The sequence below is a fragment of the Sapajus apella genome, unplaced genomic scaffold (assembly GCF_009761245.1).
Source record: "Sapajus apella isolate SASKATOON/1434 unplaced genomic scaffold, GSC_monkey_1.0 scaffold126, whole genome shotgun sequence".
NCBI classification, from domain to species: Eukaryota; Metazoa; Chordata; class Mammalia; order Primates; family Cebidae; genus Sapajus; species Sapajus apella.
The window spans coordinates 3,778,727-3,804,396 of NW_022437066.1; the positions used below are offsets into that span (position 1 = coordinate 3,778,727).

General features: G+C 54.8%; 1 protein-coding gene across 4 annotated transcripts in view; it reads right to left on the minus strand.

The window, feature by feature from the left end:
• Window positions 1-5,678: 5,678 nt before the first annotated feature.
• Window positions 5,679-25,670, minus strand: part of WDR5 (WD repeat domain 5) — a 23,156-nt gene continuing 3,164 nt past the window's right edge. For all 4 annotated transcript variants that reach the window (XM_032261954.1, XM_032261952.1, XM_032261951.1 and 1 more), the window contains 13 exons: window positions 23,252-23,390; window positions 22,445-22,553; window positions 22,092-22,165; window positions 21,389-21,478; window positions 21,081-21,170; window positions 20,783-20,866; window positions 15,904-15,959; window positions 12,021-12,067; window positions 9,625-9,700; window positions 8,851-8,884; window positions 8,440-8,514; window positions 7,630-7,717; window positions 5,679-6,388 (listed from right to left, as the gene is read on the minus strand). In XM_032261954.1, the coding sequence (XP_032117845.1) occupies window positions 6,288-6,388; window positions 7,630-7,717; window positions 8,440-8,514; window positions 8,851-8,884; window positions 9,625-9,700; window positions 12,021-12,067; window positions 15,904-15,959; window positions 20,783-20,866; window positions 21,081-21,170; window positions 21,389-21,478; window positions 22,092-22,165; window positions 22,445-22,553; window positions 23,252-23,332 (1,005 nt within the window). In that variant the 5' untranslated portion in view covers window positions 23,333-23,390 and the 3' untranslated portion in view covers window positions 5,679-6,287. The remainder of the gene's footprint in view (window positions 6,389-7,629; window positions 7,718-8,439; window positions 8,515-8,850; window positions 8,885-9,624; window positions 9,701-12,020; window positions 12,068-15,903; window positions 15,960-20,782; window positions 20,867-21,080; window positions 21,171-21,388; window positions 21,479-22,091; window positions 22,166-22,444; window positions 22,554-23,251; window positions 23,391-25,670) is intronic.

Sequence of the window (25,670 nt, forward strand, 5' to 3'; positions counted from 1 at the left end):
CGTACCGGGATCGATTTTTTTTTTTTTTTTTTTTCTTTTTAAGATGGGGTTTCACCATCATGGCCAGGCTGGTCTTGAACTGCTGACCTCAGGTGATCCACCCACCTCGGCCTCCCAAAGTGCCAGGATTACAGGCGTCAGCCACCGCGCCCTTCCCGTTTTTTTTTTTTTTTTGTTTTTTTTTTTTTTTTTTTTTTCTTCAGCTCGAGTCTAGCTCCGTTGCTCAGGCTGGAGTGCAATGGCGCGATCTCGGCCCACTGCAACCACCACCTCCCGAGTTCAAGGGATTCTCCCGGCTCACCTCCCGAGTAGCTGGGATTACAGGCGCCCGCGACCACGCCTGGCAAATGTTTGCGTTTTTGGTAGAGACGGGGTTTTGCCATGTTGGTCAGGCTGGTCTCGAACTCCCGACCTCAGGTGATCGACCCGCCTCGGCCTCCCAAAGTGCTGGATCAAAGGGGTGAGCCGCCGCAAAGCCCGGCCTGTGCCTTCATCTTAACCGCCCCTCCCCGGCACTGAGCCGCGTTCGCGTCCCGACACCGGCAGGGCGCGGTCGCCAGCATCGCCGACATTCGGGGCCTCGCTCAAAGCCTGATGGAAGTTTCCGCTCAACAGTGATTCGTTAAAAGAAAACTCAGCATTGGGCACACGGAGCGAAGCAGCCGCCCGCCCGGAGCCGCTCCCGGCCACTCCAGAGCCTCCGCGCCGGGCCCGTGGAGACCGCTGCAGCGAGCAGGGCGGACGGGGAGGCCCACACCCAAGTGCAGACCAGGAGGCGCGGGCCGGCCGCGAGGGGCTCGGAGCACCGAGTCGCAGGGAGGGCCCCGCCAGGCCCCAGGGCTGGAGGGGAAGCGGGGACCAGGAGCCGGGGCAGAGGGTGACCCGTCGGGCCCGTTTGACGCGGGGCCCCGAGGACCCGTGCCAGGACTTGAACTTTGACCCATAGCAAGGGCGAGAACCGCCCAGCGGGCAAGGATGGCAGCGGGGAGACCTCCGGGGCTGGGGTGGGCGGGGCCGGGGGCCGGGGCGGGGCTCCACGGGGGGGGCGAGAGCCCCGGGTTCAGGAGGAGATGCGCAACAGCCACGGAGGGCGGGGTCGGGGGTGACTGCAGGGTGTCAGCCCCGCTCCCGGGAAGGACGCGGCGCCACCTGCTGAGACAGCGAAGGCGGCGGGAGGCGCAGCCCGGGAGCTGGAGGGTCCCCGGGCCTGAGGCCTGGAATACGGAAAACAGGCTGGCGAGTGCGCGCAGATCCAGGGCGCAGGCCTGGGCTGCCAGCACACCCGCCACGGGAAGGCCCCAGCCTGGCCGGCGGCCCTTCGGAGAGGGTGGGCTGGTGCAGCTGAAGGCTGAGCCCGGAGGCTGGAACCGCAGCTCAGCTCGCCCCCTGCACCCCGACAAGGAAGCTACCAGGCGGCCTTCGTCGGTTACAGCCCTCCCCTCGGGGTCACGCCTTATTCTGGTATTTCCCTCCCCAAGAGGCCTCGTGGGAACCCTCCCTCCTGCCCACCAAGCTTTCGGCAGAAGAGTCTGCTCTCAGGAAAAACTGAGAGAGACCCTGAAACAGGCATAAGGAAAAACTGCACAACCTAAGGAGTCTAAGCAGCTGTCCAGGTCTCTCCGCCTTTGCTCTTGGCTGTTGCTGGAAATTGCAGGACCCTGAATGTGCCCAGTGGGATGTGATGATGATGGTGGATTTTGGCCTTTTGCCAGTCTTGAATTTCTTTGCAATTTGTCTCAGCACTTGTTTGCTTACGTTAGTGTGGGACTTTCAAGCGGTTGTAACATCTTACAGGTCCCCTCAGTAGTTGAATTACATAAAATCTTTGCCAAGTGGATCTTTCTCTTAACAGTGCCTGCACCGCCTGCTCCCCCACGCCCGTTGGGCTTCATGTTGAGGGTCAGGGTCTCCCCCGAGGGCGTGATAAGCCATCTCAGCGCATGGCCCAGGAGCAGGCATTAATCTACTGGGATTCAGCATCCTCTGCCCTTCCTCTGGGTGACCACGCCTGATCCTCCTCCTGAGTCTTTTTTTCACTTACTCCTCAGAAGTCATCCTCGACCCTAAGGTAGCTCCTTGCTGGGACAGTGAATCCACACGGCCAACACCCTTATCCCACCAGTGTTTTGAGAGCTCCCTTCGTGGGCTGAAGAACAGGATGTGCTGGGATGTGGCACACAGCTTGTTTTCCTAAATGACACAGATAGACCCCACCTGTGCCTAGTTCCCATCAAGGGAAACCACCGGAAATGTACCCCAGAGGGTGAGAATGGCAGGCAGGGTGAGAATGTTCACCTGGCCTGTGTGTCCCTGACACGTGTCCTGGGCACTAACTCCTATAGGTTTTTGTTTTTTGAGATGGAGCTCACACTGTCACTCAGGCTGGAGTGCAATGGCACAATCTCAGCTCACTACAACCTCTGCCTCCCAGGTTCAAGCAATTCTCCTGCCTCAGCCTCCTGAGTGGCTGGGATTACAGGCGTCCGCGACCACACCCGGCTAATTTTTTGTATTTTTAGTGGAGATGGAGTTTCACCATGTTGGCCAGGCTGGTCTCCAACTCCTGACCTCATGATCCACCTGCCTCGGCCTCCCAAAGTGCTGGGATTACAAGCGTGAGCCACAGCACCTGGCTTAAACTCCTGTAAGTTTTTAAACATAGGACTTGAGTAAGGACTGGACAGATGTTTATTAAATAAAAGCAATCTGCTGATGAGTCAGCTCATTGAACATGCGCACAGCATCACCCGCCATGTCCTGAATCAAGCAGGAGGCGTGGCCGGCTGCCACCCCCACTGCCAGGTTATAGGAGACAGGAAGATGCTGCAACAGCCCCACAGAGACGCACTCAGCAAAATCAGGAGGCACAAGATAAACGACCTGGTTTCAACGGATACATGGTACAAAAAAAAGGGAGGACTTGGCCATTTAAAGAGGGGCCGGGCACGGTGGCTCACACCTGTAATCCCAGCACTTTGGGAAGCCAAGGCAGGCAGAGAACTTGAGGTCAGGAGTTGGAAACCAGCCTGGCAATATGGTGAAACCCTATCTCTACTAAAAATGCAAAAAATTAGCCAGGCATGGTGAATGGGTGCCTGTAGTTCCCAGCTCCTCGGGAGGCTGAGGCAGGAGAATCATTTGAACCTGGGAGGTGGTTGTAGCGTGCCGAGGTCACACCACTGCAGCCCAGCCTGGGCGACAGAGCGAGACATCTCCAAAAAAACAATAGAGGCTTGAGGTAAACCAGATGCAGGTGAAGACCCTGTCTGGATCCAGTTCCAATCGTGTGTATACACAGGCATACACCTGTCCAGCACATGCATTTGTGCATGTGCACATACATACCCTATGCACACACGTACCCTCACAGGTATATCTACATGTACATACACATGCTGTGATTCGCTGCACATAGACAAACGTACTTATGTGCACCCATGTGCAGGTGTGCACATGCATGTATACGTGTACACATGCGAGATGTGCGTGTGTGCACATGCAGGGACATGCTTTTACTAAACATACTAAGACAACAGGAGAAATCTGAACATCAGATAGTAAAGAATCTTAGGGGGCTAGGTACAATGGCTCATGCCCATAATCCCAGCACTTTGGAAGGCGGAAGTGGGAGGATAGCTGAGTCCAGCCATTTAAGACCAGCGTGGGCACCGTAGAAACCCTCTCTGCAAAATTAAAAACTAAAAAATTTGCTAGCCTGTGAATAATTAAAATAACAAAACAATTAGCCAGGCTTGGCACCATGTGCCTGTGGTCCCAGCTACTTGGGAGGCTGAAGTGGGAGGATCACTTGTGCCCAAGAGGTTGAGGCTGCAGTGAGTTGTGAACACACCGCAGTGTTCCAGCCTGGGCAACAGAGCAAGACCCCATCTCAAAAATAAAGAGGGTGGGGGGTCTTTTTGGCATGAAAATGCCATTATGGTAATAATGCTTCTGGAGGATTATCTCTGAGATACCACGTGTTCACCACTTACACGGTGAAACGTCTGGGATTTGTACAATGACGGGAGCAGCCACGGAACAGTGGTGAGTCCCTGCGGCAGCAACAGGAACCTGGGGGCGCCGCCCTCTGAGCATCTGCAAGCTCCTGCTCGTAGCGCATGCCCTAGAAGAGCCTCCCCAGCACGGTGGTGGCAGCAGGACTTTGGAGGAGCGCCCTTCGACTCTGCCTACCTGCCTACCACTGTCAATAATTAGCACACAGGTATATACCGAAGAGCTGAACTTCAATACAAAACATGGACATTATTAGCAGAAACAGATGACGTTCCTAAGGCTACTGTAAAAACCCTAAGGACTGTCCGCAGGGCAAGCTGGTACACCAGATGCCACCCCACCGCCAGGGACAAAGCCACAGGGTGGCTGCCCTCCCACCCCACCGACAGCTACGTTTTAAGAAATTCTCACAGGACAAAATTAGAAGACATGAAAATTTTTATTTTCAAAAAGAATGTATTTTTACATAAATCTACAACAGAATTCAAAGGTAGAAAAAATAAACTATATTCAGGGATACAGCACTCAGCACAGCACAGCCCTCCCCGGAGTGGGCTCTTCCTCCCAGAACGAGATTGCAGGAGTCCCACTGCCCCTGGGGTGCCCCACAGCAGGGCAGCTGCAGGTGGAGCTCCCCAAGTCTGTCACAACAGGCGGCAAATGCGGGGTGCCCAGACCCTGAGCGTCAAAGACAAAAATCAAACCATTTCATTGTGGCAGCTCACGTCTTAGCCCAGGTCCCTCATCTGTACGCCTCATCAGAAAGAGGGGCAAGGGAGACCGTGGGACAGGCATCTCCAGATGCCCAGGTAATCCCCCCTTCACCTCTGCCACTAGAGGACCCCCAGGAGAGCCCACCTGACAAGCCCCCACCTCCTCCCTGGGCCGGTGCAACCGCAAACCTGGAGGACTCACTCAGAACTCCAGCCTGACAGAGGCAGAGCTGGCTGGGCTCTGGGGCCAGGGCCATTTGCAGACCCAGGACCCGGGCTGGCTTCCTGGAGCACCACAGACCACCCTGCCCCAAAGCCCTGCCCCACGGGACAGACCTAGGCACCTGTGCCCTTGGCCACCCGCTCTGCCCTCACCGTGCATGGCAGCCCCCACCACAAAGGTCTCCACAGACAGGCTCAGGTTTCAGCCTCCGCCGTAAACCGTTGTGCAGATGGGCACCGGGAAGCCGCGCGGCCAGGAGCAGAGGCGGGCGGGCGGGCGAGGGCTCCAGTGGGCGAGGGCTGGGATGGCAAGGCTCCCGCTTAGCACCCAATCCCTTGAGGAGCCGCTCCTGGGGCTGCCGGGAGACGGGAAGCCGTGGGGCAGCACTGGCTCTGCGGCCCTCACGAGGCACGTTAGTCCCACTGGCATCTGACCTGGAGCCTTCCCATGCCACAGGTGTCCCCAACATCCCAACAGGAGCCCATCAGGAGCTTGGCTCCTTTGTGACTAACAGCTGCCAACCCTGCCCCTTCCCCAGCAACACTGAGCACAGGCTGCAGGGCAGGCGTCTTCAGACGGCAGAGGCGGCCAGCCAGGGCACCTCCTTTCCTTCCCGGAGAGGGAAAGGGAGCCTTTCTCCAAGACGGCCACGTAGTGACACGCTGCACAAGGACGCATTTCCCACAACTGTCCACAAAACCCCACCTTTTTATTAGTCTGTGGTGCTCTTGTTGCAGGGACACTGGTGACACAGACAGAAGCGCCGTGTGCAATGACCATGCTGCCGTGCGTGGGCCACAAAAGGCTCTTTACACAGAAAACCACCACACGACGCTGTGCTTTCCAGAAAGACGCGGACACCAGGAACAGCTATGGCAGGGACAGGAGTCAGGGCCGCAGCCCGGGGCGGCTACACAGCAGAGAAGGGGGGCGGCCGGCTGTCGGGGCCACAGTGGCGGTGACCAGCCACGCGTGCACTGGGTCATGAATATCAAAAAGATACAGAATGTTTACTGAAAAAACACAACGCATGATAAATTGAACTTTACCCTTTTGTAATAAAAAATTAAAAACTTGTGTTGACTGTTTTGCACACAACAGGCTAGGAACTTTTCCCTAGACAGTGTTAGAAGAATTGGCAAGAAATGTCACCAGCAACTTTTAGAACCTTCCGGTGCTCTACACCTTCCGCTCAGCCAAATCATCTTCCAAGAGGAGGCTCACATCCAGCCCCGTCCTGACCCAGGCGCAGACCCAGGGGACCAGCTCTGAGACACCATGTTTCTTGCCAATCCGGGTCAACTTCCTGACAGTCTCTCTCGCGGAAGCAAAGGGACTTAGCAGTCACTCTTCCACAGTTTAATTGTTTTGTCATTTTCTAGTGCAGCAGAGGCAATGATATTTTCTGTTGGGTGACAAGCTGTTGAAATCACAACATCTGAAAACAAAGACACAGTCAGAGACGAGCTGTCCCTGTGCCGTGGGTTGTGGGTACCATCTCAGACTGAGCTCCACTGTCCCCCAGAAACGCTGGTAGCGCCTGCACACCACCCGGGAGGTCTCAGTGCGAGCACCTGCTGCCTACCGTCAACACAGGGAGCCCAGGAGAGGGGGGCGAGGGAACGGCAGCTGGTACCAGGGTGACATAGCGGGGAGGGCAGCAGGGAGAGCCACCCCGCCTGTAGAGCAGGACTCCCCCACGTCCCCAGCAGCAGCAGCAGCTCGGCACCCACAGGGAGGAACGTGGCAGCAAGACTGGTAAGAGGCCGGCGTGCGGGGACCCCAGTCAGACCGTCCCTCAAGGTCCTCGGTCCTTTGTCGACCACATCCTCTTTCACTCAGGACCCTGAGCTGCCCACTCTCACCGCCTCCCACTACTGCTGAGCCCCAGAGTGTCCCCTCAGGGCTGGCTCTGTCACAGCAAGGACAAGTCCACCCCCAAAGCGGGGCAGTCAGATCTAACAGGCTGGTGCAAGGTCAGCCACATCAAAGGGTTTACAGTTCCTACGTAAACCAAGCAAACCCCAGAATGCCGGCAAGGACACGGGGGAAGGCCTAGGCCCGCTGTGGAGCGTGAGAGCTGACATTGGGTGGCGGCACACTTGCAGGCTGGGTGAAGCTGCTCGCACGGAGGGAGAAGTGCCGCCCCAGATTTCCAAAGGGGCTCCACACCCCTGCTGTCACTGGCCCGATGAGAACATGGAAATGCAGGGGCCAGAGGGTGAGTGAGGGGGCAGCCGGGACTGGGGAGGGAGCGACCTAGGTGGCTTGGGAACTGGCACTGCCACGGGGCCCACTTGGCTGTGAGCAGCCGGGGTCTCTCTGGGAGAGGAACAGGTATCCCTGAAAGGAGCCAGAGCCTCTAGAATGGGGCAGCGATGACCTCACTGTCCTCGGCCCAGGAAACAGAGCTGGCCGTGCAGTGGGACAGGCTGCACCACCTCAAGTCCCAGAGCCACACACACTTCCAGACCAGAATGCCTGGCAGAATGGGAAGAAACAGGGTTCAAGCCAGGAGCCCTGGGTCTGAGTCGGCAGTGGCCCTGACCAGCTCTGTGCCTTGGGCAAGAGCTCTTAGCAGCGGCTCCTAAATGGGGCCAGAGGAGGAAGAGGGCAGACAGCACCCAAGCAGACCACGCTTCACTTGCAAGGACTGTCCCCAAACAAACAGGCGCTCACCTGTGTGGCCTTGTAATTTCTGTACAATCTCTTTCGTCTGAAGGTTCCAGATGTAAACAAGGTTATCCTCCGAGCCAGACACAATCCACTAGGTAAGGACAAGCAGGGCAGTCAGGGCGAGGAAAAGGTCAGAGCGCGTGCGTGCAGAAGGGACAGTCTCCGGTTATACCCGGCCCCAAGCCCAGCCCGCAGGTGGCCGCAGCACTGAACCCAACCAAAAGCCCTGCCCGCACCCCCGCCAGGCATGAGGCTTCCTCTCCAAGGGGAGCCAGCCCCGCCTGCTCTACCCCACCAGTGGCCTCATTCCGAGAACCCGGGTGCCTGCCTGCCCCAGGGGAGGCTTCCAGGCTGGAAGATGTTTTTTCGGGTCGTCCTATTCTGAGTCTGTGTGTGCTGCTGAGAATCTCCCCTAGTCTAAGACAGCAGCATCGAGACCAGGGTGGGTGTCAGGAAAACACACTCCCCTCTCTGCTGGGGCGGGTGGGCGACAGCCTCGGAGCCAGCGCATCCACCCAGGGACACCCTGAGTGCACAGAGCTCCACCTGCCGGGTCCCTGCTCCCTCGGAAGGTATCAGCTAAGCACTGCCAGCAGCGCCCGACAGCAGGCTGCCTGCCTCTGTGAGGGAGGTGGACCCAGAAGCGAGCGGGACAGGGCGTCCGCAGTACACCTTGGTTCAAACACAGGAAATTCGTTTTGTGGGTGCAGAAAAACATCTTTGAGAAGAATGCAACCTGAAATAGGCGTGACCTCTCGGGTGAGGAAGCTGGGAACGAACGGGCAAGACGCTTCTCGGTTACGGGAGACTCACCTTCCCGCCAGTAACAGAGAAATTGGCAAATATGCAGTATTTCTCATTCTTGTGCCCAGTGTACGTCTTGAGGCACTGAAACAGCAGGGGACAGGCTGGTCAGAGTCGTGGTTCCCCTTGATTTGGGGTGATTCTACATTCTAAGCAAAGTGTTTTATAAAACACTGACTACACTTAGTTCTGAAAAGCACACAAATACTATATGTACAAGCACAAAACCCACACGATCAAAGCTTTAAAACGCAGACTGCCACCCTACAAACACCCAAGTCTTTCAAGAATCCGCACCAAACCCCAGGGGAGATGGCTCTCTGAGCTCCCCTCCTTTGCCATCGCGAGGGCCAGCTCTGCCCTGCCAGAGGCATGACCCCGGGACGGCCCCAGCCCGGGCCCACGCTGGCGGGCGCTCACCTTCCCCTTGCTGTAGTCCCAGAGCTTCAGCGTGCTGCAAGACAGAAAGAGGGGGGGCATGTCCAGACGCGGCCCTCCTGTCCCCACACCCAGCTCTGCAGCCTCCACGTCATGGCACCACCAGTGCCAGCTGCAAAGCAGCAGGGGTGGAACCCCCTTCTCCTTCAGGGTGAGGAGCCCCTCAGGCCCGAAGTCCAGCGACTTGATGGCCTGAGAGCCTCAAGTATTTGTAGTTCCAAGAGAGACTTTAACAGGAAGCTGATGGGTGCTATCATCCCTGACTCGGTCATCCTCAAAGGGGTGAGGAAGTTCTCTTGATTCTGGAAACATCCAGAACAGGTTTTACCACCCAACCACACAGTCCTCAGAGGACTGGGGCCAAGGCTGGGAGCCACAGGGCTGAATGTGCGCACATGGGAAGGAACAGCCCAGGAGGGCGTTGGCTTTTTGAGAGGTAAGATCAAGGCGCTCAGAGGTCAGAACCAGAAACGGCCTTGGCGGCCCCTGGCCTGCCCAGGCCACGGCCACGGCCACATAGTCGCTCAACCAGAAAACTGACCTCAATTCCTCCTTTAGTCGGACCTAAGGTTCAGCCTCAGGAAAGGACGGGCAGGGGCCTGCCCTCCTGCCTAACAGCCCACTCCCCAGAAGCTGAAGCTCCGGCAGGAGCCTGGACCCCGTACCAAGCCCACAACGTGCTCTCCGAAGGCTCGCACTGGCGTCTCTGGTTGGGGAGGCCACCCGCCCATCCCCACGGCCCCATGCAGCACTCACTTGTCCAGCGTGGCCGCCAGGATGTATTTGCCGTTCGGGGAGAACTTCACAAAAGACACTGGGGGGTTGTCATCATCTGCAATAAAAACAGACAGGTGACACAGGGCGGGCACCGACAACTGGGCAGGGACAGGAGGTGTCCGCTCCCCGTCACCCATGCATGACATCTTGGTGAGGCTGCCACCACCTGTGCCAGCAGCACCACCCCTCGGCGCCCCAAAGGGTGGCCTAGCCACCTCGCACCAGCCGTGAGCAGGTTCTTGACACCACAAACCCATGCTCTGGGGGGTCCCTCGACACCAGGACTTTAGAAACACAGGCCTCCTCGGGCACTGGGCCGTGGGCACTCTCAGGCATCGCCTGCCTCACAGGGGATGGAAGTGACTGGAGAATCCACAGCTCAACACAGGATGACTCCACCAGCAGCCTCGGAAATTCTCCTTTAAGAAGTCACTGAAGCAAGGGGCATTCGTGCCTGCAAGACCAACTTGTTTGCTGCACACCCACAGCTAATGCTCAGGCCTATCAGCTGGACCCACAGCCCTGGGGACAGAGCAGGGCTGTTCTTTCTCACAGAGCTGAAAAAGTCAGAGTTTCCAGGAGGTGACAACCCCAGAGCCCTCACAACGGGAGGAAGGCGTTTCCCCTCACCTGGGTGAGAAGGGAATCCCAAGGAAAGTGTGCCCGGTGTAGGCCCCATCCCTGGGCCCTGTCAGAGCCCCCGCGCGTGTGCAGGCACTGGTGTGTCCCGAGCACCGGGGAGGACGCGGCCCTCGGCATTACCACCATGGGGACGCCCGGCCTCGCCAGGCACCCGCCTTCTCCGCTCCCTCAGCCCGGTCACACACACTGAAAAGGCACGGGAGGCGCTGTGAGGCCATGCAGGGCCACACTGCAACACACAGCCAGGCAAGCCGAGGTCACAGCAAAGGCCAGGGGGCCAGGCTCCCTTAATGCAGCTGATGGCAAGTGCCCAACATGCCTAACCCAGGCTGCCTAGACAGAGCATCATGGAGAACGCATCAGCCCACCTGCCTCAGTCCTTCGACAGTCTAACTCGCTAGACCTGAGGAGACGTCGATGGAAAAACTGCTACACAGCGACCCCTCCATCCCCCGCCCTTGGCTTAGGGGCACACAAAACCACCTGTGCCTAGGCACGAATCCTGGTCCCTGCACCTGCTTGCTGTGGAGCTCTGGGCTAGTGAATGAGCCTCTCTGCAGGAGGAAGACACCCCTCCCCTCAGGGTGGCCGTGAGGGTCATGTGCACTCACACAACAGTGAAGAACATAGCTGAGCACAGGTGGCCCGGGCAGGGGACACCAGGGGCAGTGTGATCTTGCTCAGGAGGGACGAATGGCCAAAGGCTGGCCCCACAAGGCAGGAAGCTACAAAGACCACCCCGGCGAGGGAACTCACGCTGAAGTCCAGGCCTCCAGAGCCTCAGAGGTGACAAAGTGAAAATGAGGCCCATAGGGTGGTGTCCTTACGACAGGACATTTGGACATATGGAAGCACCAGGGACACCGGTGTGAAGCCAGGGTAAGGCAGCATCTCTAAGCCAAGGAGAGGCCTCCTAAAGCCTCCAGAACTCTGGGGAAACACATTTCTGCCGCTGAAAACCTCCCAGTCTATGGTGCTTGGTCTCAGTTGGCCCAGCAGGCTACGACAGACAGGACCGGGGGAGCAGGGGAAGAAGAGCACAAAAGGGGCGTCTCCCCACACGTGGGTCCACCCCCCCATCCTCACCACCCAGCTCCCCCCTCAAGGGGCAGCCCATCCCGCGCTTCTAACCTAGGCCTCTCAAAAATGAACACCCCCCCGGATGAAAACCCTTCCACCCCCTCCTGCAGGCCCTGCAAGGGCAGCTGAAACCCCGGCCATCACAGACCCTCTGGCTACACCCTGCCCGGCAGCCGGCCTTCCCATCCAAGCCACGCCATGTCCCTCCTTCCCCTCCTCCCCCAGGTGTGGGGTCCTCTGTGCCTCCGGGGCACCTCCATCCATCTCGGCAGCACCAGCAGCAGATGGGTGTGTATCAGGGCAGGCGCTCAGCCTCGCCTACTCTTCAGCCCCACCTACTCAAGGAACAATCCGAGCAGTGGCCTGAAGCCAGGAGGCGATGGGGGTGCCCAGAGGACGCCATTGAGTGGCCAGGGGTGAGGCCCGACAGCACAGGCTGAGGAGCTCCAGACTGGCCCAAGAGAAGAAAGGCCACGGCAGGAACATTTCACTCGAAGGAGCAACAGAGCCACCAAGCGGTCAGAAGGAGCTGGCGGGAAGGGTCGGACAAGGAGGAAGGTTCCTCCCGCAGGGGCAGGCCCAGGGCAGAGGGAGGATGATAAGCTAGTGAGGACCAGGGGCAGGGAACACAGCAGGGCAAGAGCCGCACTCACCGATGAGTGTCTTCAGGCACTGGCCAGAGGCGGTGTCCCAGATGCGACTTCAAAGCAAAGAGAACAAAGAAGTGTAAGCAGGCAAGTTAGGATCACGGACGGCTGCTGGAAGTCAGATCGCAGTTTCAGGCCAAGCACTCCTTTCCTGATGTGTTTTTTTAAAAGTTATGCTTCACCCATTTAACGGTCATTCTCTTCTATTCTAGGGACAAAGGCTAAGCACTATACACACAAACAGAAACAGGCCACACACGCCACACACGCACAGACCGTGTGTGGGGACCGCTGGAGCTCTCCCCAAGCCGTGGTTTACCCCAACACAGGGGAAGCCTGTCGCTCTCTCCACCTCCCTGGCCAAGGAGAAGGGCGCCACAGCCCAGGGCTTCTCCTGCCACACACGAGCAAGCAGGGAGGGGGGCTTTCTGTTAGATAAAAATGTAAAAGTACTGTAAGCGGTCTTCTGGACTACTCCCAGAAGGGGTGGGCCAGGCGTTTACACTGTTCCAGGTCCAGGGTTTCCGTGATTTCTGCCCATACAGACACATTCTGGAAGCAGAGCCTGCCGTTAGCACCCACACTTCCACCGCATGGATGCCAGCAGCAGGGCACAGGCTTGGGACAGACGCGGACAAGCTGTTCCTCAAGCCCAAGACTCCATGGCCGCCATGCACGATCCCTCCATCTCTCACCCATGGATAAGCCGGCCTCTGCAGGGCCCCAGTGCACCCCACTCTGCACACCCCCATCCTGTTCCGCCCACACTTCAGTTATCCCAGACTGGACCACACTGGACCTCAGCCGCTTCAGGGTGTTAAAACCCAGAGCGGCAACTCTCCTCCCAACTCTGCATCTTCTCAGTTCTCTCAGCAACAGTGCCGTCCTGCATCCCATGGATCTTCAATTCACTGCCTCCAGCTCCATAAGCACCCACAGGGCCTCTCCCGGAGCTGCCCGGGCCACGAGGGCCTGGTCTCCTAACCTCACACCACGAGTGTCCTTTCAGTTCCACTTCGCATGTCCTCCACAAGTCCTGCTCTTTCTCAGTGGCTGCATTCCTAAACATCTTAGCATTTTTGTCACTGTTAAACTGGGAACATTTTTCCTGTCTTCTAACTGGCAATTCCCAGTATAAAGATAAACAGTCCATTTTCAAGCCCTGATGGCACTAAAGGCGAGATCACACCATGTAGCCAGCAGGCTGGGGTTCCAGGCCCGGACTCCAGAGCTGACGCGGGGTCTGGGTCCTATGCTCACCAACTGAGGGACGTGTGTCCCTGCCTCAAAAGCAAGGCTGACAGTGCCCATGACAAAGGGTTAAATGTTTGAAAAGCACCATGTCGGTGGCTTCTACATTTTTTTTATTTTTTTTTTTTAAGATGGAATCTTGCTCTGTGGTCCAGACTGGAATGCAGTGGTAGGACCTCAGCTCACAAAAAACTCCACCTCCCAGGTTCAAGTGATTCTCCTCCCCCAGCCTCCAGAGTAGCTAGGACTACATGCCCGGCTGATTTTTGTATTTCTGGTAGAGACAGGGTTTCACCATGCTAGCCAGGCTGGTTTCGAACTCCTGACCACATTATCTACCCACCTTGTCCTTACAAAGTGCTAGGATTATAGGCGTGAGCCACTGCACCCGGCCCATATCTACAAAAATGTGTATCTCTATTCAATTTGCATACGACTATTATTTTCATTTTCTTACATTAGCTAGAAACTCCCAACAATGCTGAGTACCACAGGAAACAGGCATGCCTGTCTCGCTTCTGATTTTCACAGAAATAGTTTTAGTGTGTCACCACATATGATGAAAATTACTAGTTACCAGCAAGTAGTCAACAATACTGGTCTATCTTGCTAAAGGGTGGACCTCTACCCACAGGGACCTTTAACACCGTTCGTCTGTTGGTACAACTAGATAATGGGTTCCTGATGTCTGTGTTATAACCCTTTCATTACTTAATAACGAATACTGCACTACTTGGCTGTGGAAATTCCTTTTTGTGCATGAGGCTCAGAGGCCTACTACTTCCTCTGGAACCCTGGCAGCAGTATTCACTAGTGAGTTGCCCTCTCTGGTTTTCCTTTGGGACCAGTAATCAAAGCTTAGGTAGCGAGGTCATGCTAAACCCAAAGAAATGAACCAGGGAGCTCCCTCCTGTCTGTGATCTGGAAAAGTTTGGATAAGCTTAGCAGTTCGATATTTAACTGGATTCGAGTATAAGGTCACAGGGAACGATGTTATTTTTAGGCCTTCAATCCCTTTTTCCGGCCTCTTCGGCAGTGGCTGGTCCCTCCAGACGCCATGCCTTGGGTCCCTTTAGACGCCATGCCTTGGGTCCCTCCAGACGCCATGGCTTGGGTCCCTTTAGAATGTGGACGAGCCTTGCTGCTGCAGCCTGAGGCACTCAGCCTGGACGAGCTTCTTCCTCCTGCAGTGTTTCCACCCACTTCCTATTTCTAATCGGGTTTATTTTGCTTTTTACATCATGGGCGTAAAAGGTCTTAACGGCCAGTCTCATCAAAGAACACACCTAATTTCATCAGTGTCCTCATTTGTTCCCATTTCCCTGATTTCCTTGGCATACTTCCGATTTCTTTAAAAAGTTCTTGGAGCTGGGTCCATGAGTAACTCTGAGACTGTCTGTGCTCACTTGCCTGTTGGTGACACACACACACGGAGGGGCCGGGAGGGTGGCACCAAAGAGGCCCTGGCAGCTCCATGCTCCTCCATAGCTCACCCTGTACACCCCTTCCCTCTGGCTGTTCCCAAATTGTACCCCTTATAACAAGCTGCTAAACGGTCAAGTGTAATCCATGGCTTTAACCATGGCCACTACTAGCCAATGTGAGGCTCCAGGTGACTTCATTTTTGCCACAGCACATCCCAGTGACCTCAGCCCCAAACGCCATCAGTGCTGGACTGCAGCTTGAGCCTGGCAAGGTAATGGCCGGGAAGTGTGCGCTGTAGGGCCCATGGGAAGGCTGGGGGTCAGGTGCAGCTCTGACTCCGACCCTCTCCCACCAGACCCGTCTACTCAAGACCGATGAGGGGACCATGCATGGCGACTACAGCTGGGACCCCTGGGGACCCCTTGCCAACAGTCACTGCAGTCAGATTGGGAAACCGATTTCGAGTGTGCGTGTCCACCTGAGGGTTCCCTGCAGGAAGTCCTGGTAAGGTCTTCAATTCAGCCAGTAGCTGCCACTGTCCCCCTCCTTCCTAGTGACCAATCTGAACAAGTTATGATGCTGTCCACCCCACATCCAAAACGCGGTCTAAACACTCCCCTCCCGCCACATGCTCCCACCAGACATTTCACTGAGTTCACATCTGCCGCCCCACTGCCCTGTCTCCTGAGGAGTGCTGGACACCGAGATTACCAAGCCCCAGTGCTACAAACAACGCCTGCTGAGACCTAGGTACGCTTTCTGCTGAGGCCATCCCTCTTCCCCCTGCCCTTCTCTATGCTGTCATCTGCTCAGGTTCACCTGCCCGGGATGGTGACACTTCCTCACCAGGCACGGCAGCACACAACATCCTCCCGGATCTGCACAGCTTTCCTCTCAAGGGGTTCAAACACCCATTCTCCATGAGCGTGTGAAGTGCACATGTCAGTGTCTACATGGAGCTGAAGTCTGATGGAGGAGGCCCTCCCTGACCCACCCTAATGACAGCCACATCCACCGCCCCATCACCTGTGCTGTCAACCCTGAAACTGCTGTGTGTATCTGCTGACGTGTCTGCAGTGTGGCCAGCAGAGAAGCTTCAGAAGTTAAGGACTTGGGTCTTTTGTCACTGCTGTACCCCCAGATGCAAGAATAGTACAAGAGCTGACCCTCAGTGAGTACTCACTGATTAATAAAGTAAAATGCTTTCACTTACCAGAGACCATCATAGCTACTGGAAACTATCAAGGATCCATCACGATTGAAGTGAACCTAAGAATGGAGGAGGGGGAAGAGACAAAACCTTACTTTCAAGTCGTGGGCACGACCGCTTCTCACCTGCTCTCAAAAAAAAGCTGAGGTGTTTGTTACTGTTTTATTTTGTTGTTGTTGTTCTTTGATTGTTTTCTTTAGTGTGCCGCCCAGGCTGGAGTGCAGTATCACAATCTCAGCTCACTGCAACCTCCACCTCCCGGGTTCAAGAGATTGCCTCAGCCTCCTGAGTAGCTGGGATCACAGGCACCCGCCACCACGCCCGGCTAATATCTGTATTTTTATTAGAGATGGAGTGTCACCATGTTGGCCAGGCTGGTCTCGAACTCCTGACCTTGTGATCCGCCCACCTCGGCCTCCTAAAGTGCTGGGATTACAGGTGTGAGCCAACGCACCCGGCCAAGATATATTGTTGCAAAGAAACAAACACAACCAACAAAGTCCCACACGGCCTCATACAAAGAGCAGCAGCTTCTGTCTATCTGCCCTGCTGTGAGGACAGCTTGACAGGGTTATTACAGTTAAAAATCATTTCCCCTAGCTTAATAGTAATAAAATGAAATGATACAAAGTCAAAGAGAAGCCAAGATCCAGTACCAGTAGAAGAAACAGCGCATGAGGCTACAGAAACAGGCCGTGGAGAAGAAAGCTGACAATACACAGCGGTCCTCAAGACCCACAGACTCCTGGTCTCAGCCCAATAAAGACTGTTAATTCCTTAAAAAAAAGACACTGCTAGCTAACAACAATCCCTTTCTTATAACTGATCTGCTTGGGTTTTTCCTTTCTTTTTTTCCAACTGAATCTTAGAACAAATGGATTCAAAATCCACCATGTCAGGAGTCAGAGGTTCGTCATAAATTTCTATCATTTTTATTTGAGCCTCCAGACGTTGCCGTGTGTCCCCAGAGGCAAATCCACATGCATCAGAGGCACTTTCAAGCAGGTACAGCGGAGACCACTAGGCCCCAACCCCAGGGCTTCTGATGTGACCAGTCCAGGCCGGGGCCCAAGAACATGAATTTCGAACAGGTCGCCGGGCATGCTGCCTGCTGCTGCGCCCAGAGAAGCACTAGGCTAGACTCTGCAAGGGCCCGCCAGCCACGTGCCACCATAACTGTTCTAGCAGCTACATGAGAAAAACTTAAAAGACAGGTGAAACTAGTTTGATAGCGCAAAACCCAACGTATCTAAAACATCATTTCAACACAATCAACACGAGAAGTTATTACAAGACACTTGATATTCTTTTTTTATACCAGGTCTATGAAACCTGCAAGTACCTTGCACAGCCCTCAGCTCTGGGTCACCGTGCAGCTGGCAGCCTCCGTGCTGGGCATGTGGGTGCGGCAGCCCTGGAAGACATTCTCCAGCAGACGCAGAGGGGGGAGTACTTGTTTCTGCTGACAGGCTGCTCCTGCTGGGCCAGCTGCTCCACTGTAATCATCTGGTGAGCAGCCTCTCAAAGTGCTTTTCTAACTCACAGTGATCAATCTAACCACATTTACCCTGCCTTTAAATCTGCACAACAGTCTTTTATCAAGACCATTCCGTTGGATGGTAGTGAGTCAACTCAAATCCCCGAAGCTCACAAGGCCGACTCCATGCTTTGCTTTGTTCAGCTTCTTAACCACATCCAAACACTACCCACTGGCAAACAGGGCCCGGCTCTGCCATCCCACCCACACTGAGGCGCAAGGGCAACACAGCCCATCCCCTGCATTCCAGCATCAGGCTGCCAGAAAAGTTAAGTGCTAGGGAGAACTAGATAAGGCAGGCCGGTCTTGGTCTCACGGTGGCTCACATCTGTAACCTAAGCACTTTGGGAGGGCGAGGCGGGTGGATCACTTGAGGCCGGGAATTGGAGACCAGCCTGGCCAAGATGGCAAAACCCTGTCTCTACAAAAAATACAAAACTTAGTCGGGTGTGTTAGTAGTCTCAGCTACTCAGGAAGCTGAGACAGGAGAATCACTTGAACCCATGAGTCAGAGGTTGCAGTGAGCCAAGATCGTGCCACTGCACTCCAGCCTGGGTGACTGAGAGAGAGCCTGTCTCAAGAAAAAAAGAAATAGTTAAGAAATAGATAAGGCAACCAGTCAAAACCCAGCTGGGGATGGCAAGACCCCTAGCAGAGGAGCACCCCAAGTGCTCTGTGGAGCCGACTTGGGCAGACAAGCACTAGCAGAAGCTCAAGGGCAAGAAAAACACAGGTCTCAGGTTCAACAAGGATGTGAGGGCTGTGGATGACGGGGGTCAGCAGCAGCCCTCGGCCGAGGAGCCCCGGCCAGAGAGGGCAAACCTGGATTGAAGGACAGGGATGGGGGCAGTAAGCAGGGGGCCACATGCCTCAAAGTCCCTAAGGCTCCAAAATGTACCCGTGAAAAAGCTAAACATCCCCTGACTGCTGCATTTGCCCTTCCAAGGCCATCCTGCAGAAACTGCCTCAGATGCGCCGAAGTCGTGCAAACAGGATCCCTCTGCCTGTGAGCATTACACATAAGCACCCACTGAGAGGTGACAGGCAGTCCCTGCTCACACAGCAGGCCCACACCAGCAGTCCAAGGACACAGATGTGCGCAGACATCAAAAGTGGCCCAGACCCAGCGCAGCGGCTCATGTCTGTAATCCCAGCACTTTGGGAGGAGATCAAGACCAGCCTGGCCAACGTGCTGAATCCCCACATGTACTAAAAATACAGAATTAGCTAGGCGTGGTAGTGGGCACCTATAATCAATCCCAGCTATTTGGGAGGCTGAGTCAGAAGAACCGCTTGAACCCAGGAGGTAGAGGCTGCAGTGAGCGAAGATCGTACCACTGCACTCCAGCCTGCGCAACAGAGCGAGACGCCATCTCAAAAAAAAAAAAAGTCCCAAAACCTCTCTGCAGTGGAGGCAGCTGCAGAGCAGCAGCTGTGGTGCAGTACCAGTTATTTACAGGACAGGAATGAGCCACCCTGGAAACTACACACCTGAAAAACAAAGCAGATGACCACAGAGGGGCAGACTTCATCTCCTGGCAGCTGACTCCAGAGGCGGCTCAGGGGACTGGTATTCTACCTCCTACATTTGCTCACCCTTTTAGTTTCTTTTCTAAGGTACGAGGTCTCACTCTTTCATCCAGGCTGGAGTGCAGTGGTGTGATCTTGATCACCGCAGCCTCAAACTCCCGGGCCCAAGCAATCCTCCCACCCTGTCCTCCCAAGTAGCTGGGACTGCAGGCTCACACCACCTTGCCTGGCTAATTTTTTGCTTTTTGTACAGAGACGGGGTCTCACTGTGCTGTGCAGGCTGGTCTCAAACTCCTGGTCTCCAAGGATCCTCCTCCCTCAGCTTCCCACAGTGCTGGAGTCACAGGTGGGAGGCACGGCACTCACCCTGGTTTGGTTTGTTCTTAATGAACACCACCACTTTTGCAGGAGAAAGATCCTACCCATCACCTACGAGTCCCACATGCAGCTCTCTGGCCACTAGGATGCTCACAGAATTCTTTCTTCCAACTCCAAGGCCACCAGATGAACCCCTTTCTCAGATGACTTCACAAGTGCTCATTTGTCAATCCCAGTCTGAAAGTGGCTCTGCTGTGACCCAAGGTGCCCCCAGAGGACAGGGGACTGACACCAAGAGGCTGCCTGCGAGCACACAGTGGCATGCACAGGGCCACATGGCGCCATCCCCACAGCAAACAGCCTCCCCGGAGCAGTGACTCTGGGCCTTCGAGGGCCATGTGGCCTGGCTGTGTGCGAGGCTGAGCCCGCGGTCCCGCCTCAGCCTGATACATTATCTGTTCTGTCCACATCAGAGCTTTGCCCACCATCTCACTTGGGTAAAGCCTTCCAAGGGTAAAAATGCTTAAACCCCTTCACCGCCAAGACAACAGGAAGTAAAAGGGACATGGGCAGGCAGCATGGGACGAGTGACGCACCCACCACTCCTTCTGCTTCTCAGTGAAGGGCAGGCTTGGCCCTGAAACTACCTCATGTGCTTTGTTAACAGAAGAACCTTCTGGCCACTTTGTGAAATGGAGTAGTTTATGATACTGCGTAGTTTAACTCTAGGGCATTTGTTGCTAAGGCTGGAGTGCAGTGGCACATTCTCAGCTCACTGCAACCTCCGCCTCCCGAATTGAAGAGACGCTCCAGCCTTAGCCTCCCCAGTAGCTGAGATTACATGCACCCACCACCCTGCCTGGTTAATTTTTTTTATTTTTAGTAGACGAGATTTCACTATGTTGGCCAGGCTGGTATCAAACTTCTGACCTCAAGCAATCCACCACGCCCAACCTCTTGGTCATCTGTTTTGCACAGTGGCATGGCAACAGCAAAATGGCAGGACATGTCCCTGTGTAGAGCCTGTTCTTCAGAGGGTTCCAGCTTCCAACAGTTCCCATAGGACTGGGTCATCCCTGCCCACCCAGTCAAAGCTAATTCCACTCAGAACTCACACTTCACCCCTGCTCCCACTCCCAGTGCCCTTCCCTGCCTGTACCCTTCTTGTCCCATGCATCCGTTCAAAGTATACTGCCCCCTGAATGCTTGTAGCCACCGCCCCAACAGCCTGCTAGAAGGGCCCCTTGGTATTCACCACAGGGCACACGACTGACACTTCACCACCCCCTTGCCACCCCTCCGCTACACACAGGACTAATCTCTCAGGTCCCAGCCTCCAGCCTGATTGCTTTCGACTTCGGCATAACGGCATAACAGCAGGAATCAGTTAGGCACAGGCCACACCCAGGCTTATGTCCACCAGGGAGACAGCTGGCCACATCCAGTGTCAGAGGGACGCACTGCCAACACCACCCCATCTGTGTCACTGCAACTTACGGCCGAGACTGGATCCGAGTGAGCTGGCAAAGTCTTGAGGCACTTCCCTGTTTTCACATCCCATATCCTCACACTTTCATCAAACTAAATAAAAAGAAGAGGTTAGAGTGATGTTTACAGGGAAGAGAGAGGAGACAAGCCTCCCCAGAACCCAAGACCTCCCAGCCCCTCCGCCCCACAAGCAGCACAGAAGAGACGCAGGGCCTACCTGCCTTCTCCATGGTTGCTACAACCAAATTCACCAGCCCTCCCACATCTGACACAACCGCCCTCGGGGAAGACACCCGGCCACACTTACGGATCCTGAGACAATAAGGTTGGACTGGGGGTTGAAGTTACAGCAAAAGACATAATTACTGTGTCCCTTCAGAGTTTTTAGACACTTTCCCTAAAACAGAGTATTACTGGGATTATTCCAGTGGATCTTTCTGGAAACAACAGCATCAGATCACAGTCATCAATGCCTGACAGCTCAGAGCATGCCCGCCCACCCACCAGTGATTGGCTAATCCCCAAGTCCACTCAGTCTCCACCCACCCACCCTGCCCGGACGCCCGTGCCCCTGCAGCCAGTCTTCCCTGGAGAGGAGCACTGAGTGTTGCTTACCGAACTCACGTCCCATATCTTCAGGGTTTTGTCATCTGAGGCGGAAACAAGAAGGTTAGAATCTGACGACCAGGCTACATCGGATATTCCCTTGGGGAGAAAAAACAGGGTCAGTAACTTGGACAGAGTAACTTGGGCAGGAAGAGGACAGAATAGGACCTGTGGGCAAAATCCCAAACATCCCCATTGCCCTCGGGAAATCCTCTTACTCGTTAACCTTACAAAAGACACACTGCAAGGGAGGAAAACAGCAGGCTTTCTGCAGCTCTGCCAGCCCCACAGACACTCATCCGGGGAAGTCAAGTGTATTTGGTGTTAAATAGAATATTTGGGAGGCCAAGGAGGGTGGATCACGAGGTCAAGAGATCGAGACCATCCTGGCCGACATGATGAAACCCTGTCTCAACTAAAAATACAAAAATTGGCTGGGTGTGGTGGCACACGCCTGTAGTCCCAGCTACTCAGAAGGTTGAAGCAGGAGAATCGCCTGAACGCAGAAGGTGGAGATTGCAGTGAGCTGAGATCATGCCGCCACCACACTCCAGCTGGGAACAGAGGGAGACCCCATCCAAAAAAAAAAAGAGAGAAGAAAAAAGGGGGGAAAAACTTAAACCTGAACCCACCGTTCTCAAAACGGCCCTGACCACTTGCTCACTGGAGCTACACTGTTCAGTCAACTTCGCCGCACAGGGCTGAAACCTACCAGCTTGTGACCAGATATGGTTTTCTCAAATTTCCCATCGTATGCGCCCCAAATTTTAATGAGTTTGTCAGCAGCTGAAAGAAAACAAAAGGATCTGAGGCTAGAAGCAGGCCACGGTTGTCCAGTCATCCAGAGTCCAAAGTCTGGGCTTTTCCCACGAGTCCCTGGTCATCAGCATGAACCCCACGGCTCAAAACCCATTCAGTGCAGCCACGTGCCAGAGGTGACCAACCCCCTTCTCCTCCCTCGCTGCGGCCCGGAGCAGGAGGTGAGGAAGCACGCCGCCCTCCATGGTTTCTGGTCTGCGGCTCAGACCGCCTCCTCCAGCAGCTGAGGGCCTCAGTGCTACGTACATGAACTCGCCAGCCACTCTCCATTCGGGCTGAATTTCACGGAGGACACCGCTTTGGTGTGGCCAGCAAGTGTAAACTTGAGAGCATAGTTTGGCTTCACGGGTGTAGGCTGTTGGGAGAGATCAGTCAGCAAAAAGTCACCACCACTGTGCGTTCCACTTGTGACCAGTTTGGATTCAGCTCAGATCTTTATAGGTCCAAAACCACATGACCAGTGCCTTCCATCAATTTCTATGTGGCGTCACTTTTCAAACGGAATAGATCTAAATCTGAGCCCACTACTTCCCCCTAAGACCTCAGTACCAACAGCACCAGCCGAGCCAGAAACGTCTGAGGCCCCCTCAAGGCACAACCCCACCTCAAACCCACCTCTGATCCTGCTACAGCACAGGAGGCCCCTCCAGCCCTGACCTTGGTCCAGCGTGCCCCACCCCCGACCTGCCCCAAACACACCTGAGGCCCCGCTCCCTTTGCTAAAGGTCTACAAGAGGGCGTCTCTGCCTGGGCGTCAGGTCACAGCCAGGGTGGGGGCAATTATGAAGAGATGTTTTCTGGGTCCTACAGAGACTCTTACAATCAGGACCAAGGATCTGTATTTTTGATAAAGCCTCCCTCCTCCAGGTGACAGGTTTGGGATCCCTGACACAGCAGGTCACAAGCATTCGTTAGGTATGTGGTCAGGAAATAAAAATTAGCAGTGACCTTTAACTGAGTAGGGAAGGCTAGACTTAGGAGTGTGAAATGTTTCCAAGAATCGCTAAGCGTTATTTGCCCCCCAAAACACCCACAGGGCTCCTGGGCACGCACCTTGCTCTGAGTGGCAGATGACGAAGGGGTCGGCTGTGCTCTGGCGGCCTCGGTCTCAGGCTTCTTCTCCTCCGTTGCCATGGCTCTAACGCTGGTCACACAGGGGATGTGGATGGAGGGTCCCAGTGACAGAGGCAGTCTGCTGAGCACGACGCAGAACAGGGGGCCAAGGCCAAGAAACAAACCGTATTTTTAAAAGTGGATTTTCAGGAAAAAGGATTTAAAGAAAAACATTTGACTACCAATTGAGCCCTGTAGCAAACAAACCATTCCACTTTTGTAATCATCAAAGACCCCACCCTCAAGGTGCTTCCTATTCTGTTATCCAGAAGTCTGTAGGAATGCAGCAGTTTGTGCAAACAAAATGCAATTTTCTTCAAAGAGCCCTGGATATGGCTGGGCATGGTGGTTCAGGCCTATAATCCCAGCACTTTGGGAGGCTGAGGCAGGCGAATCACGAGGTCAGGAGTTTGAGACCAGACTGGCCAATATGGTGAAACCCCGACTCTACTAAAAATACAAAAAAAATTAGCCAGGCATGGTGGCATGTGCCTGTAATCCCAGGAGGCTGAGGCAGGAGAATTACTTGAACTGGGAGGCGGAGGGTGCAGTGGGCCGAGATCATGCCATTGCACTCCAGCCTGGGCAACAAGAGTGAAACTGTCTCAAAAAAAAAAAAAAGCCCTGGACACATTATAAAAGGAACAGCAAAAGGTTTCCTGACAGTAAGCTAACATGCCAAATGACAGAAGACGGCTTCAGGGTGCAGAAGTTTGGGAGCACAGCCAAATCCTAAAATGCATCCAGTGATGCAATCACGTTCACAGCAGTGCTTGAAGGCACAAGTGCAGGCACCCAGCGGTCTGAGCCTCAAGGGTGGGCTCCGGTGCCTCCATGCACAGGCTGCAGGCACGAGGCTGCCTTCCAGAATGCTAACAGCTCACAGGCCTCGCCCCCAGTGAGGACCTACAAAACCCTGCGAAGAGAGGAGCTGAAGCCAGCTCTGCCTGCTGGAATTCCCACATCCTGCCTTCTGGAAAAGCAGCCTCAAGTACACCAGTGATATTCTACGAGCAAGACCGACACTGCAGGGGAATGAAAAAAGACTGCAGTTCAACCGGTTTCAGCTTGACGATAAAAATTACCCAAAATCTGTCCAGTAAGCAGCTAGTTTCCTCTATCGCGAGAATAGATCCATTACTTGAATACATCTCATAAAAACACAACAGATTATTCTGAAAAGAGGCATAGCATTATTAAAGAAAGCCACTGAGACATGCTTGCAAATACCACTGGCCATCAGAATCCTGGAAGCTGGCACTACCATCCACCTAACGAGCTTACACACTGTACATTCTAGCTTGGAGCTTGAAACCGAAATCTTGCAAGGCTGCTTGCAACCTTAAAGTGAAATGGAAGGCATCAAAAAGAGCACGTCTCAAAGTCTTCACGAAAGAGGAAGGTAGAGAAACTACAACACCCGCTTTACAGAGAACAGGTGCGGCCACAGATCCATTTCACCTGCAGCAAAGATTCCCTGGGCAAGGATGGATCATGCTGCATCTAAAGCCTGAGCGTCGCAACACACACACACACATACACGAGTGGGGAAGGGGAGGGGCACGCCCTGTAGTGCTGCCCAGGGTACAAAGTGCCAGTACAAAGCCAATCCTCCGTAAATACCCGCTACGTGGTGCTTGTCATTAGTGCAACCCGGCCATGGCAATTTAACCCAGCTGCTGCCTTCTCCCTGGAACGCTGGACAAGTACAGGGAGAGGGAGGAGCTAAGGAAATCCAAGCAAAAAGCTGCGAAGTCCGCTGCAAAGGTCCTAGTGTGAGACAGCCAAGTCAGGGCAAGAGCCGAGTGAAGTGTGGCCATGCCCTACCCAAGTGAAACACCAGAGGACCAGAAGCAGAACAGACAGCTCAGAGGGCCAGGCAGCTCCAGTCAGCCCTCTACTCACCCAGGTGACTCTAGATGCCTGAAACACCCTCCCGCAAGGCGCAGCAGACAAGCCGTCTTACAAAAGGAGCTCAACCCCTCCCAGCTCAGGCCCACCCCACCCCACCCTGGGGCTCAAAAAACATTAACATGTAAAAGAAACAAAGAAGGCCGGGCGCGGTGGCTCACGCCTGTAATCCCAGCACTTTGGGAGGCCGAGGCGGGTGGATCACGAGCTCAAGAGATCGAGACCATCCTGGTCAACATGGTGAAACCCCGTCTCTACTAAAAATACAAAAAATTAGCTGGGCATGGTGGCGCGTGCCTGTAATCCCAGCTACTCAGGAGGTTGAGGCAGGAGAATTGCCTGAACCCGGGAGGCGGAGGTTGCGGTGAGCCGAGATCGCGCCATTGCACTCCAGCCTGGGCAACAAGAGCGAAACTCCGTCTCAAAAAAAAAAAAAAAAAAAAAAAAA